General features: G+C 39.0%; 1 protein-coding gene across 1 annotated transcript; it reads left to right on the top strand.

Moving 5' to 3' along the window:
• The first annotated feature begins 4,900 nt into the window (after window positions 1–4,900).
• On the top strand, window positions 4,901–14,049 carry zbtb38 (zinc finger and BTB domain containing 38). The gene is made up of 3 exons (XM_067507971.1): window positions 4,901–6,905; window positions 8,726–8,785; window positions 9,650–14,049. The coding sequence occupies exons 2-3, from the start codon at window positions 8,783–8,785 to the stop codon at window positions 13,322–13,324; spliced, it is 3,678 nt and encodes a 1,225-aa protein (XP_067364072.1). The 5' UTR covers window positions 4,901–6,905; window positions 8,726–8,782; the 3' UTR covers window positions 13,325–14,049.
• Window positions 14,050–15,716: the final 1,667 nt, after the last annotated feature.

Raw genomic sequence — 15,716 nt, 5'->3', positions numbered from 1 at the left:
CCTGGTGCAGTGTTCCTAAAAATAGTTATCTACATCTTCTCACATCAGTGTAAAATAGCAACCATTAAACAGTTTCCTCTGCAGTTTAGTAAATACTGTTTTTTTGTTGTTATGGTAAAAGTTTTGTGTCTAAAATGTCATCCTTGCTTGGGGAGAAACTATTTCTAACTAGTGGTTAGGGTATATCTCCTCTAAAAGATTATTTCCAACTTGTCATATCAAAAATGAGGTTAAATATCTGTATGTGTGTGAAGGAATAAATCTGGAAAAAAATAATTGTTGATAACATTACGCAGCTTGATTTTCAAATTTAACATTAGGTAGCTAGCAAGTTAGCAAGCTTCAATCGCTTTTATACATTTTTTTTCAGATAGTATTAATCTGTGTGTTGATAAAAACTCTTGTTTTGAGTCGAGACTATGTTTTGTCACTTTTGGGTAGATTGACTTGGTGCTGTTTTTGTTGAGAGGATGCTGGAATACATGATATCACTTTGTCAAGATTGCCTGTAGTACTTACCTGATAGCATCATACTCTGAACCATGTCTTATACAACTGAAAGTTTCACAGAAATCACATTTGCAATTTCGCATAGATTTCCACATAGGTTACAACTATACAGCAATCTCTGATGGTAGTTTCTATATTGCTCTTACTTTAGAGTGTGGGTTTGCCCTTATATTCATTTGTACAATAAAAATCATATCTGTAAATCTGAACTGAGTTCTGCTCTGATTTTCCTGTACCAATTCTGCAATTCTGAGATGTTTTGGGAGCAGACTGTCAGGGATTGTGCTGGGTTTACCAGTTACATGGAGGGCATAGTCAATACCATGGGCTGGAGGGGGACCTTTATTAACTTTTTTTTATACCAGTAAATGTAAGCAGCTGTATAGCAGCTGAACAGTTTTGTTGCTGTTTTGAAACAACTGCGATACAAATGTCATCACAGTGTGAAATTAGTTTTGAGATGTTTGAAAATCTATGAAAATGTATGTCTTATAGATTTAAATCTTCCAAATATTCTTCAGAACAAAATTCTATTGGTATGTGTTGCTACTAACTAGTTAAGGTGTAGCAATGCCAAATTTGCTTCCAGTTCACGTGTGTGTGAAAAACACACACTTCTTTTAGTCACAAAATCTGCCTGGTTTAAGGAAAGGGTAACCTCTCATTCAGGAAATAATGTTTGTTAATATTGATTAAAAAAAAACAGTGAAGTTAGTAGGGAGTTTGAGGCTAGTGACAGAGATTGATGATGAAGATGATTTGATAAAATACTGTGTCACTGACAACTTTCTGAACTGCTGCTGTTAGTCTGCATGTTTTGCTAGGTCCTGCAATCTTAACGACAAAATTTCCTGTCTAGTTTTGCATATGGAATAACCCTACAAGATATTTATGAAGCAATCACTCCCTCATATAGGGTATAGGGAAAATTATTGACAGGAGATAAAGTAAGGCACACTCATCACAGTTGAGCCATACACATGCATTTAAAATGTTACATAACAAGACAATAGATTTTAGTTAAAAAATAATTTTTTATCATTTATTATAGCACCAGAAATGACAGTGGATATTTAGCACAAAAGTTGGGATATTGTCACTTCTGGGGATATCAGGTTGCTTTGCGCCCTCTCCTGAAGGCCTTAGACACATTATGCTGTTTCTGCTAACCTGTTTGTAATATGTGCTTTCTGTATTTTGTTTGCCCATGCAGCCAGCAGAGGGAGCAATGTGGCAATGAAAACTAGAGTCAGATGACGGGAGGAGAAGGAGGATCAAGTAAATAAACCCTTGGGTGACGTGTGCAAAACAAGTGCTGTAATTCTGAGTAATCATATGCAGGCCTAAGAATACAACACACATATTTTGGATTGAAATCTTGAATAAATGTATCCGTGAGGGGATCTGCAACGTCGGTCCTACCTCACCTGACACCTGTACATGCAAGCTACACTGATCTAGGATAAAGGTATGAGCTGTTTTTTTCTCTAACATAGGACAACATATGGTATAGTAGATCTTATTAAAATAACTACATACCACATTAATATAATTCTTTATAATTGTACATGTTAGTGTATAAGAATTTAGTGTTTGTGTCATTCTCAATAAACAACAAAGGATTCTTCAACATTTCATATTCTTCTGCCCAAATGTAAGGCATGACAACCCTGACTGGTGGCTACTATGGCCTATTATTAGCCTCTGAACACTGGATACCGCCTTCTCAGCTGTGTCTGGTCTAGGAGGAAAAATATTCATTACGTAACAATAAAGGATCTCTTTCCCAGACCCACTTCCTGAATACCACAGCAGCAACGAGGCCCCAAACTGAGACCGAGCGGAAGTCTCATCCTCAGTGTTGGCTGGAGCAGTGCAGAGCCGAGCTGGTTGTTTTCTGATTATCCCTTTCCTCCACACATTCACCATGCCACCCCTCCTTTTCAGCGCTTCTTTGTGGGTCAGTGATGCAGCAGGAGTGACGCAGCAGTGGCAGCAGCCTCTAAAAGGCAAATAAACAGAGGAGGATCAGGGACCTCAGCCAGAACCCTAGTCCACAAACAACTACCAGACAGCAGTGAAGAGGAAAGATGGTAAAGGCCTAATCTAGGCCAAGGGGAGAACGGGAGTCGGGTATTCACTCTGCTTTCCTTCTGCTAAATAAACACCAGAGAGACTTCTACAGCGACAAAGACAGGCCCAGCAAGACCTTCCACACAGAAACATCTTGGTAGGCAACTCAAAGTATGAGTGCTTGTTACGGGAGCAACATAAGTGCTACTAGGGATGAGTGTCAGTGTATGCTAAGAGTGTGAGTGCTTTGAGAATGGGGATGAGGCCTACTCAGCCTCAGCCTTGTACTACAGTTTGTGCCTCCCTGCTGATCAGTGTCCCTACAGGCCGCAGCTGAGTTTACTGAGCATCAGAGAAACAAAGGCCTGTATACTTTATTCAGTGGTTTTAAATACATCCAAGCCATGGTTTCTAGTGTCGATGACAAGGTTCTGCTTTTAAACACGTTATTATGCCAGTGGTAAGCCCGGTAGAAATTGGGGAGGGTTGCATCAAGAAGGGCATCCGCCGTAAAAAAAAAAAACGTTGCCAAATCAACATCTGGACTAATGGTCTGCTGTGGCGACCCTGAACATACGGGTTAAGCCGAAAGGACAAAAAAAATAAATATGTAAAATAAAAATTATACATATATATATATATATATATAGAGAGAGAGAGAGAAAGAGAGAGAGAGAGAGTACATAATATTGACCACTTTCAGTCATTTGTTATTCTGATTTGTCTTTAAATCTATATTAGATTTAAATAGGAAAAGATAGGAATAGGAACTATTTTTAAAATTGTTTTAATATATAACATATATAATAATCCCTACCCAGTCAACTAAAAAATGACTTTGCCCAGTCATAGTAAATATTAATGATGGTCAGTGGTACAATGTCCAAAACTGGACACTACTGTTCAGTTTTTAGAGCTGATAATTAAAAAAACATTAATTATATTGGCTTACGACAGATATGTCACCCTACATGCATTCATTAGGTAAACAGTGTGTACTGTACATATAGTACAAATAATTTATTTTATGTCAGAACAGTTAGAGAGTTAAATGATGGACTGGTTCCCACTACAGAGCTGATTGTTTGCCCACCATTCACACCTGCCCTTACTGTATTTCAAGTCTTTGAAGTAACTGAGGCCTGACTGACAGACAGGTTTCTCAACAAATCAGTACTATACTCACCTCCTCATTCCACTTTAGCGCCTGCCCCAAACCTACTATTTTTCTACCAAATTTAGATTTTCTGGCTCCAGTAACACAGGGTATACACTGAAGCCCCTTTTCACCCTGTACCACCACTAAGTGGCCAGCAAAACCAAGATGTAGCTTTTATGAATGGTCAGAGCTAAGATAACATGAAGAGAATAAATATTGTTAAAAGGTAAAGGCCGTTCAGGCTCATCAGTCTGATCAAAGTTGCGATGACTTCAAACTTGTTTATGGGCAAAAAAGGTTCTATTTCATTGTGCTCCATTCAGAAAAAGCCTGTTACATTTTATAAAAGTAATGCTATGTTGGCTTTTTGCTTCTAGTCTTAAGCATTCTGGACATATATGACTAAATAAGTTGTTGCATAACATTTGTTGCACAACGTTTTCTTCTTTTCCTACATGAAAAGTACATTGGCAGATGCTGAATGTTGCATGTCTGCCACTCTATAGGGAAGTGACTCCAGTGAAATCTGCAGACAGTGGCATCCCATGTAAACCCTCTATAAGATAGCAGCTACCAATAAACAAACATAAGATGAGATCTATTACAGCCCTGATCTTTTAAACATTCTTCATTCTTTCCATTAAAACAAAGTGTTTTATTTCCATTGTAACAATTTCTTATCTCCATGTGTGGAACATGAATCTTACTCACAATATAGGACTCATTTATGGTATTTTTTGCAATAAATAGATAGATGCTTTATTCATCCCAGTGGGAAATTCACAAAAAGACAAAGACACAAAAAAGCAAGGCACACATGGAGCTGCTGGAAAGGCTGCCACTTGTGGCGGCGCCGGAAGTTGACTTCATGGCACCTTTTACTACAGTGTTGACATGACACTACAATCACTGTAGTATTGACATTTGTAACCCCTGATGTTCGCTTAAGTGCACTGGTGGGAAATTCAATGAAATAAAGCTTTCTTAATAAAGATTTGGCAATCATTCTAGCGGTAGCTTGAGATTGAAATCAATGCCCAATTCTCCCTCTTTCTGCTTCGCTATGCCCCCTCTGCTGTCCTCAGCATCTAAAAATGAACAAAAACTCAAATAATACAATTGCTACAAAACTTAAAGCTAAAATAATCTGCTTTTTCTGTTTGGTTAGAAGGGTGAGCCTTCTTCAAAAAAATGTTAGAAGGGAATATCTGCACTGCTGCCAAATTTTGTTTTTTGTCCTTTTGACTTATCCTGTGTGTTCAGGGTCAATTCATGATGCTAAAATAATGAAAAACGTAATATGACTGGCAACACTCAAAAACAAAGGATTGGGACCTGCTATCATTCTTATATTGATTGACACTTATTGTAATGCAAGGTCTAACATCAACAACTAAAGAAAATGTCTTTTTTAAAAGTTTGTCCTTATTATTATATTTTATTTGGTTAGTTTAGGGATCATTAGTACGCATGTTGATCTGGCAAAGTTTGCCAAATTTGGATTGCCTTCCTGACGCAGCCCTCCTGAATTTCTACCGGGCTTGGGACCGGGACAAAATGGTGCAAATAATGGCACCCAAAAACTGTGGCTAGGGTCAGCATCTGGGTGGCAATCTTGTATATTTCGGTTTTCACACCAACATACGGCAGTAAGGCAGATTGCAGGAAAGGCTGAGAGCTTAATTACTCCATAAGTTTACACACTGCACAAGCTAATGCAGATATCTTCAAGGCAGCTGAACTGTCTCCAGACTGAGACTGAGGTTAATTGTGTATTCAACTAAAGCAGTGCTATGTACCAAACACAGAAAAGGAAACAGAGCAGTTTACTGAATACAAAAAAGTTGGTGTGATCATTAAATTTATTTTAGGAGATGAAAGCACTCTATAACACATTTCCTTTAAGCCAAAGAATAAACGCATGAATAAAAATATGGCACCTGCTACTTTGTCTTTTAAAGTCAACAGTGCATAAAATTAAATGGCTTCCACGGTGGTTTAGAGTGGATCTTAGCCAGCATGAGGAGAAGACTTACACCGTCATGACTCTACACTCAGTTGTGGAAATAAAAGCGAGGCTCACAGTGCCGTGTTAGGTTTAGTGTCCTCCCCTCCCCCTCGTCTGCAGTGCTGACGCATCTGCTGCCTTTGCATCAATCAGCAGCCTCTATATAGGTATACCCAGAGTCCCTGTTGAGAGAAGGACTCTCTTTATTCCCCTCAGCCTTGCATTCAGTTTGCATATTCACTGCAATAGAGAGAAATAGCAATGATGAACATCTGTCCCAATAATTCTGTGATACACATTAAGACAGCAGTCACTGCCATCTTCTCTCGGGTTCTGCATTACCTAACCACAGTGACTGCGTAAGTGAAGGCACTTTGGTGTGATGTACTGCTGCACAGGCAGAGACTGTGTGCACAAAAGTGAAACATATGGTGTAGCATTATGCCTTTAACATGCATGTTGTTTCAACAGGGCTACAGGTTACTTTGTTTCATGCAAAAGACATTTTTCCTTTTGGTCAACATTGATTTGCAACTGAAGCTAGCTAGTAGTGTGCTAGGGACATTAAAATGTTATTTGTTGTGCAGCAGAGGACTGTTCACTCTGTGCTACCAGCAATGCAGCTGAGCTTTTTCTCTGTCTGTGCTATCGAGTACAGAGCTGGTGTGATGTAGCACTGAGCATCTCTTCGCTCTCTGTACAGTACGCTGCCATGCTTAATAAAAGTTGCCGTTTCCTGCTGCAGTGTGAACAAATTAGTTGCTCAGCTAGCATAAAGGCAGACCTATACTCTGGTTTGGCTATATGCTGTAAAAACTGTGAGTTATTTCTATAGCCGTAGTAGGACAGAAGAGGGATAGTCGGAGGAGGGCAGGGCAGATCTAGCCCAGGACCTGGGCGGCTTGGATAGAGGCGAAGGACGTTGGAGCTGGAGTCATCTGCACACAGAGAGGGAGGGAGAGGAAGAAAGACGTCAGAAAAAGCTCTGCTTCTGACACCACTGTTCAACGATCATGATAGAAAAAAAAATGCTCTCGCCTTCCTCTCACGAAACAGTTTTTCATGTATAGTTGGTTATATTGGGGGCTGTAGAAAAGGGATACTACGTGGCACAGTTTCCTGTTCGCCCTGCATCATTTTCTCTGATTTACTAAGGTATGTTTTGCATGGTTTTCCCTTAGTTTATAACCTGTTTTGTGCGGAAGTACAGTTTGCAGAGGTACGTGAAGTAGCTTTTGCTTTGACATATCGCTCTTTGTTTGACATGACTATCTATATAATGTCATTTCTTGGTTTGTGGTTTGGTATGTGGGGGTTTTTATTTTACAGGTTAAAATGTAAAAAAAAATTGGCATGGTCTTTGAAGATAAAGTAAGGTTGGGTGTGGCAAATTCATAAGCTATGGTGACAAATTTCAAATTTCCGCTCAGTATGTGGTGGTAATAAACCACAACAATTGGCACAAATTGAGAATAATAAAAGTGAGAAAGTGAAATAGCAACCAAGAAGAAAAGATGAAACTCTATCTGTGAACAGCATAAACTGAAATATTTGTATAAATGCCGTGGCATCACTTGCTGCTATCAAATGAGAAAGTCCTTTGGGTAGCATTTCTGCTGCAGACAAAGACAGACAGACCAATACACAAAGTATAATCAAGCAGAGACAAAGGTTAACCTCGATAAATGAGTAGATTGCTGTGTGATGTAGATACTCGTGGAGGGCAGGATGTTAGTGGGAAAGAAGGGACCAAATACCCGGACAGCTAATAAACTCACTGCCATTCAGCTGAATCCCAATAAGTGCTGCGCCATAGCATGTTGCCATGACAACGGAGGCCTGTCTGAGGAAAAAGGAAGGTGGCTGGTTGTGTTTTCAGTTTGTGAGAAGGTTTAGAGAATGTCGGCCATATTGTATTTGTTGTATGAACGCAAAACTGAAAATGAATAAAATAACATAAAGTTACAATTAGTAAATAAAAAGTTCTGTGAATGAATTTCCTTAAAAATCCACAAAAATTCCAAATAGTGCGTAAGGCCAACATGACCAAAACAGGACACAAAATTAGATGCCAATAAATTTTATATAATAAAATTTTCACAAAGTGACTTGCATATCGAACATAAAGCGTCCTTCTCATGGCTTCCGTTATGTTAGCAGACCAAACAGAACACATTTACAACAGAGAGACACTAAAAATAGTAGCATTGCCTTTGGAGCAGCATTTAGCCAGTGCATCTCCAGGGAGAGAAAGTCATTAGTCTCATGCTGAATTACACAGTCACTGTGTGATATTTAACACTGTTATAAATAAACAACGGGATGTAGTAACTTCTCTCTGAACTTAAGTTGGACTTTAAAATAGCATCGATTTATTTGTGATGATTCATCACTTACAAGAGCTGAACATGTCCTAGCAGGTACAGTCAGCATGCTACATGAGACACGCTAAATGACTCAGTACAGACTCAAACCACACTGACGCTAATATGAGTAGGCCACAGTTAGAACCCCATACTGGGTGATACATCCTTTTTTGAAGTGAGAATGAATGAACTTTAACTTCCTCTATATGTTATAGATGTCAGATTATTCAGTTTATTACCTATGCCAGTCCCTGTTTGACATGTAATCTGTAAACAATACAGCATAGTGTGTAATAACTTAAAGACATTTCTAATACCTACGCTATTCTTAGCAAATTGGCTACTTATTAAATATAATATTAAATATAGCAAAAATATACAATGCTTCTTGTTTTCATAGCAATTATCACTGTACTTTATTACGTCAGAAGTCATTTCTCTCATTGGGAATTATTAACTGTTTTTTTTATTAACTGAACTTATAGTTGACAACATCTTTATGTTTCAAATGAAAAGATGCATCCAATGCCAAATCGCAGATAACTGAACAATGGAGCATATGACTCATCAGTGCGTAACTATCTGTGTATAATTTTCCTATTAACCCAGGCCTTAAGAAGAACAAGACTGTCATGGCAGCTGTACACCCAGACCTCGTGCAGAGCTATGGTAGCACACTGAATAGGTTTCTGCTCAAACTGACCCATCATTAGTAATATTGTTGTATTATTGACAAAGAAAGATAATTGAGTGACAGAGTATGAAAGACTTCCATTGGTTATCTCATCACTTTTTTCTAGCATTAGTGTTTAACCAAGTTACGTTATTCATGGCATGAAAATGTATGGAATACAAAGGTAATCCATGAAGGAAATCATGATTGTGCCAGTAGGAAATTATTGGGCAGAATAATACTGTAAAACAGTACCTCATACATTAAGTCATTACAGCTGGAATTTGAAATAGTATTCTCGATCATAAATGCACTCATCACAACAATCATTGTCCCACAGCTTAGCACTGACTAATATTTACAGCTTCCTGCAACTGAATTTTAAAAACAACTGTTATGTTGTTACATCAGTTAGGCCTGCCCCTCTATAAACATACTCATATGTCATTGAGCTTTGAATTTTTATCCCACTGAAATTAAGAGTCTCTTTTATATAAAGACATACAAGAATATGAAAGGGGACAACAAAGGCATACCGGTGACTTATGATTGTATCACAATCTTAACCCAATTACAAAATTGACAGTTTACAATTTACAGTAGATTGTTGTTTGGTATTCTTTAGTCTATCTCACTATGTGATTACAATGATATGAGTTACCAGAACTGCTGGCTTGAGTATAGTCACTAGACTTCTGCCATCTGTCAGGATATTGCTGCCATCTAGTGTTCAAATATCTGTAAAGCAAAATAATTTAGCAAAATTAACACATCTTAAGTTTTTTGTGTAAGTAGGTGTAACCAAATGCCAATCAATCAAACATCTGATTATTTCTTATTTCTTTTCTTCTTTTTTAAAGATGACTGTGGTATCCCAATGCACTCAGAACCTGATGGATAGGTTCTGTGTCCCTGTGATGGACCCTCACACTATTCTTAGCAAGCTCAATGAGCAGCGCTCACACGGCCTCTTCTGTGATGTTACAATTGTGGTGGAGGATGTGAAGTTTCGGGCCCACAAGAACATCCTGGCAGCCTGCAGTGGGTACTTCAGGAATGCCCTGACAACTCCTGAGAGCTCTGGCCAAGTCCTGGAGCTGATGGACCTGAAGTCTGAGATCTTTGCCAGTATCCTCAACTTTATCTACTGCTCCAAGGTGGCCTCATCTGTTGCAGAGGATACAGGGGGCATAGTGGCAGCTGGAAAAAGACTTGGCATTCCTTTTTTAGAGAAGCTTGCAGAACAAGAGAAACAGGATGAATGTGTTAAAGCCACTGACTCCAGCAGAGCGCCAGTGTCTAAAAAAACAAAACAAGAAGCTCCCAGGCTTGAGGAGATAGACACTGCCAGAGGGCCACGCATCACCAATGCCTTCTCTATCACTGAAGTGTGTCCTGGGAACAATCCTTTCACACCTATGGTTCAAACCAGTGAAGAGAGGCAGTCGCCAGATGTAGGGGAGCTTCCATCAAGTTGCCCTACAACGTCCTGTCTCAATGGAAACAGTGAGAACACCCACGCTCTCTCAGAACACTCATATGCAGTAAGCAAATCTACTGAATGCAAAGACAGCAGCCAATGGGACAACAAGAAGGTCAGCAATAAGCCAGCAATATCACAGCCAAAGCAACTTATTTACAGGAACACAGGCCCACTTAAGAAGCGCCACAGGCTGAGAGGCATTTTAGGCAAAAGTATGCTTCCAACACCAGTTGAACCACAAATAGATAAATCAAACACACCAATCCCTATATTAGGCGATGGTAGTAATGAGGCACCTGCTGCAGTCATGACACCACCTCCATTGTTTTCAGAAGAGGAAAAAGTTACAGACCCTGGGCCACCACTGTCCACTGACAATATCCAAGTCGAGTTAGGTCCACCGACACTTTCTCCTCACACAGAGGACAGCATTTCAATTTATGGATGTGAGCACTGTCCAGAGATTTTTACAAATAAAGCTCTTCTCACTATTCACTCGGAAGTTCATAAAAAGCGTTTTGTCAGTCATTTGTTTTGCAAGTTTTGTCACAGAAAGTTCATACATCTTAAAAGGCTGCGCAACCATGAGCAGGTCTGTCCTAAAGCTGTAGGAGGTCCACCTAAACTAGATGCTACTAACATATTAACCAAAGAGGTGGACCCCCATTCAGATGGAATGCAGATCACGACTGACATCATCACACACCTTCCCTCTGCTGATCTCTCCACCCCTTTTACCCCAGAGCCCCTTGAAGTGGACCAATTAGAGTCTTTACAGGATGAGAAGGCAGTGAGGCCAGAGGGCGGCCAGAGAAGATACAACTGCAGTGTGTGTAAACGCATCTATGTCACTCTGTCTAGTCTCAAGAGACATGAGAACGTACATTCCTGGCAGAGGGCCTATCCCTGTCATTATTGTAATAAAGTGTTTGCCTTGGCAGAGTACCGTACCAAGCATGAAATCTGGCACACAGGGGAACGGCGCTATCAGTGCATTTTCTGCCTTGAGACATTCATGACATACTATATTTTAAAGAACCATCAAAAGTCTTTCCATGGCATTGATCCCAATCTAGCGGTTAAGAAAAAATCAGCCAATGGTGGCCTGAAAGCCAGTGTTTATCCGATTAAGCTCTACAGGCTTCTGCCTATGAAGTTTCGAAAGAGACATTACAAGACGTACAGTCAAACATATGCAGACAGAGCTGAAAGAGGAGATAAAGACCCATTAGACAGCAACTGTCTTGTCCCACCATTTGAAGAAAATGGTCTAAACAGCCTCCCTGACACGGTTTCATTCCCTTTAACCTTCATGGCAACAACAAAGATGGTGGCCCCTGTCATGCCTCGCATCAGCTTTGAAAAGCCATGCGACAAAGATATTGACCAAGGTCTTAACAATGAATTAGAAATTCAACGAGGCACAAGAAAAGACTCTGAGAATACAGATTTGTCCTGCATGAAATACAACAGCACCTTCTCATTGAAACCCGATGCAGAGTCTCCTGCACTGGCATACAAAGATGATCCTCCAGTGCTAATTAATTCAGAGCAGATAAGTCATGATGTAAAGTTCCTTCACTCTTTGAACACTGTCAAAAAGTTAAGTGAGTTATCAACTTCTGCAAAGAGAGTTGAGGATATGACAAAGGAGATACTTCAGGCTACTTCACGCAAAGGGAATTTGGTGCGTGATAAAACGTTGGGGGAAAAGACAGAAACATATATTGCCAAGCCAGCTTGCCCGGGTCCATCTGTGAACGGTGATGCCATACCACTCTGTCAGATAACAGTGAAAATAGGCAATGAAGCCATTATACGCAGACAAATTAAAGGATCTAAGCTCTTCCCCAGAAAGAAGAGGAGAATTAGAGAAATGAGAGAGGACAATAGCCAGTGCCAGGAGAGCCAGTGCTCTCCAACAAGAGAAACCTCAGAGAGCCCCAGACTCCGCCTCAGACCAGAGGTCAGTGCCGGCAGACAGCCAGAAACATTTGATGATCCCAATGACTGTGACACGGCGGATAAACTGTGGCGTCCGTACTACTCTTACAAAGCTAAAAAGAAAAGGAAGAACTTGCGATTCAAACACAGAAAAACCTTGTTTCACCCTAACACTGAAACATCTGTAGATAGAACTGCTGCCGGTGAGGCCCTCCTTGACAGAAGTAGTTGGCAAACAGAAAAGATCAACTCCAGTGGTGGTGCAGAGGTGAAACGTAATCTCAGCAGGAACTGCAGCCCAAGGGCTACCTACAACTGTGACATCTGTGACAGCTCTTTTATCACAGAGACTGGTCTGAGAGCTCATGTTATTGGTTCTCACCCATGTTTCTGCAGGACCTGTGGTAAACAAGGTCCACCAGGTGAGGCACCCGCTGGTGGTGACTACATCTGCAATAGCTGTATGGAAAATGGTTCCTGCTTTGACAATACACCCCGGAGCCCCAACCTAGAGAAAAAGTATCGCTGCTCCTTCTGTCCCCAACGTTTTCTCTACCTTGCCACCAAAAGAAGCCATGAGAAAAAACATCAGGAGACAAAAGAGGAGGGATATAATTTTGACAACTTCACACCATGTTCTAAATACCTGAGTGAAGACAATCAACAAGACACCATTAAAACTGAGGAAAGTGACAATCAAGTGTGTACAGACATAAAAAGTGAAAAGGTGGAAGGAGGACAATTTTCCATTGATAAAATTAAACCTAAAATTGAGGATACAACTGACTACATGTCTGTGACTACATACCAGGACATGTCATATTCCAACATTAAAAATCCACTGTCACTCTGCATTGAGCCCCTGTTTTCTCTGACACCCTCAAAGATGAAACATAAAATGGCCAAAAAAAAGATTGATGCACAGCATTCTATGCATCTCATCTCAAAAAATCAACCGTGTGAAAGAGACAATGATAGCAACATGGACACTTTGATGGGGCCAAGAACAAACAGTCACAGTGATCGTAAGAAGTCTTGTAAACTGTTTAAGAGAAATGATTCGGAGCCTAAAAGTACCCACATTTCTATACACAAGCCAGAGAAATGAATGTGCAAAGAGGATCTATGGTTTCAATAATATTTGAGGGCCATGCCCAACTACAAACAGAGAGAAAGTGAATGATCTGATTTTAAGCCACTGCTTTGGTTAGAAAATGTAACATAAATCTTTGCAGCTGGGCTCAATAAAATGTTTTAAACATCAGCACCAAACATTATTGTGAATGGAAACAGGATCTAAAATCAGTGTTGGCTGTCAATTCTTCCTTCCAAAACTCAATGACTAAGTGATTTTTCTCACCTTTGTATAAGATATCTTTGGATAATATAGGACCTTTAGACACGTACTGTATCCCATCTATCATCTATGCATATAAGGCAGACTCATAGACATGACTGTAACCTCAAGAAAATAAATGAATGTTGGTAACGCCTTTTTAATGTGCAATTTCCAAACAGGGATGAATTGTGTTGAACAGAAATGAAGAGCTGCCTATTTTGATTACATCTTCACTTTTTAGAAAATATCTGAAGAAAATAGTATGAATTTTATGACTTTCATATTTCTGAAACTGATAAGTTGCACTTTATAGTTAGACTATGCTAATGTGTTGATTAAATACTTTGATAATTTCAATTCTAAGCACCATTGATACAAACCTAATTTCTAATTAATAAATGACACCATTGATAATAAAGTTCCTACTTTTATGTGTTTAATATGTATAAAATATGTAAAACTATTTAAATAAATGTTGATATTCTAAACTGTTACATTCTGTCCTTCTTTAGCCTAGTTAGAGATACAGTAAATGTGTCATTATTTGTTTACAATATTCAGTGATTTCTCACCAACACATCACACTGACTGATAAGCACACTTACCGATACTCTGATACTCATGGTAAGGGAAGGGTGACGCAAACCACGAAAGTTGTGCATTTTTAAAAAATCAAATTTACTATAGCAAGATGTAAATTCTTACCATTGCAAAACACAGCAAACCACTTTGTAAATATAAAGTAATAAAGTGGTAATTTGCTCACTTTTGTCATTTAGAGAACTGCAGCCCATCTGAAAAGTCAATTACCTTAATTTCCTCTCTGTAGAGTTTAGTTGAGTATTGAAACAACATGTAGAGTGGAATCAAAACACAATTTCCAGATGTATCTAACTCATTCCTTTTCTCTTAACCTAAGGCTGATGTAAGAGATGTATTGTACGTTTTACACACAGTATAAGATAACTTAGTGATTAGCCTTGTAGAGGCAAATTTCCCCCATATCCCAGGTTAATCTGTCATTTAATGAAGGGCTTGTGCAATGACACTGATGCTATTATTTATACCTGGACTATAGGTAATACTACGGGGATCTATTGCACTTTGAGATAAGTAAAATTAGATGCAGTATTTTAAAGCAAAATCTTCAGACTGTAGCAGTAAAATGAAGAACTCAACATTTCTCCAACTGAGGTTGTTAAGTCAAATTAATCCTTTGTTTTAATGGTTTGGAAATAGACGTCCCTGTTTTTTTTTTTTATCAGTTCAAGGCTTAACTACTGCAATGCATGGTACTCTGGTGTCTAACATCGGTATTTGTACATTTTTGTAAAATTCTGAGCATTTTAAAATGGCGTCTGCGTTAACAAGGCCTTTTTTCACCTTATTACCTTGGGACAGAGGAAGGAAACACGGTACGTCCGTCACTTTTAAAACCATGAACACTGAAATGTGATTTTAAGGCAGATTAGCATGATCAAATCATCTTTACAAACCCAAAATATTATGGAATACTACATATGATTAGACTGCTGAACGCTGTACTGCAGTTACAATCATATATAAACACTATCTGTTGTCAAATATTTTTTAGATAATATTTACAATGAATGCTGACATCTTTTATGCTTACCCTGTTGTGTAAACTCTACTGTTCAACATGGCTGTGGTCGCTGTGTGTGACTCTACATTCTTTGTAGTTTCCTTATGAAACCATAGCTTACCTAGGAGCTTTGTAAAGTTTTTTTTCTTACAAGTGAAGATGTTTACAGGTTCTCAGATATGGCTATTTTATTTTGTTTATTTTCTTGCTTTATTTTGACACTCATGATAGTAATTAAGATATATTAGCGTACTGGACTATAGGTTAGACAAATCATTTGAAGAAGTCATCCGTCATTTAGTTTTAATAATTTGCATGTTAAATAATAGCTGACACGACTCCTAAAGCTGTGTGCTTCATGGAGTAGTTGAATGATTGATGCATTTTTTAAACTACTGATGTAATTAGTTCACACCAGGTGAGAAATGTGCAAATAGGGATAAGGTTACCTAAAGTACTGACACACAATTTCAGCTAACAAAGTCATAGCTCCAGAGTGCGTGTTGCATAATGAATACTACGGAGACACCTTACGTCCCCTTTTAAATCCCTACCATC

This window comes from Channa argus, chromosome 6 (assembly GCF_033026475.1).
Source record: "Channa argus isolate prfri chromosome 6, Channa argus male v1.0, whole genome shotgun sequence".
Lineage (NCBI taxonomy): Eukaryota > Metazoa > Chordata > Actinopteri > Anabantiformes > Channidae > Channa > Channa argus.
Note: the sequence above shows the minus strand (reverse complement) of the source record. Positions and strands in the feature narration are given on the sequence as shown.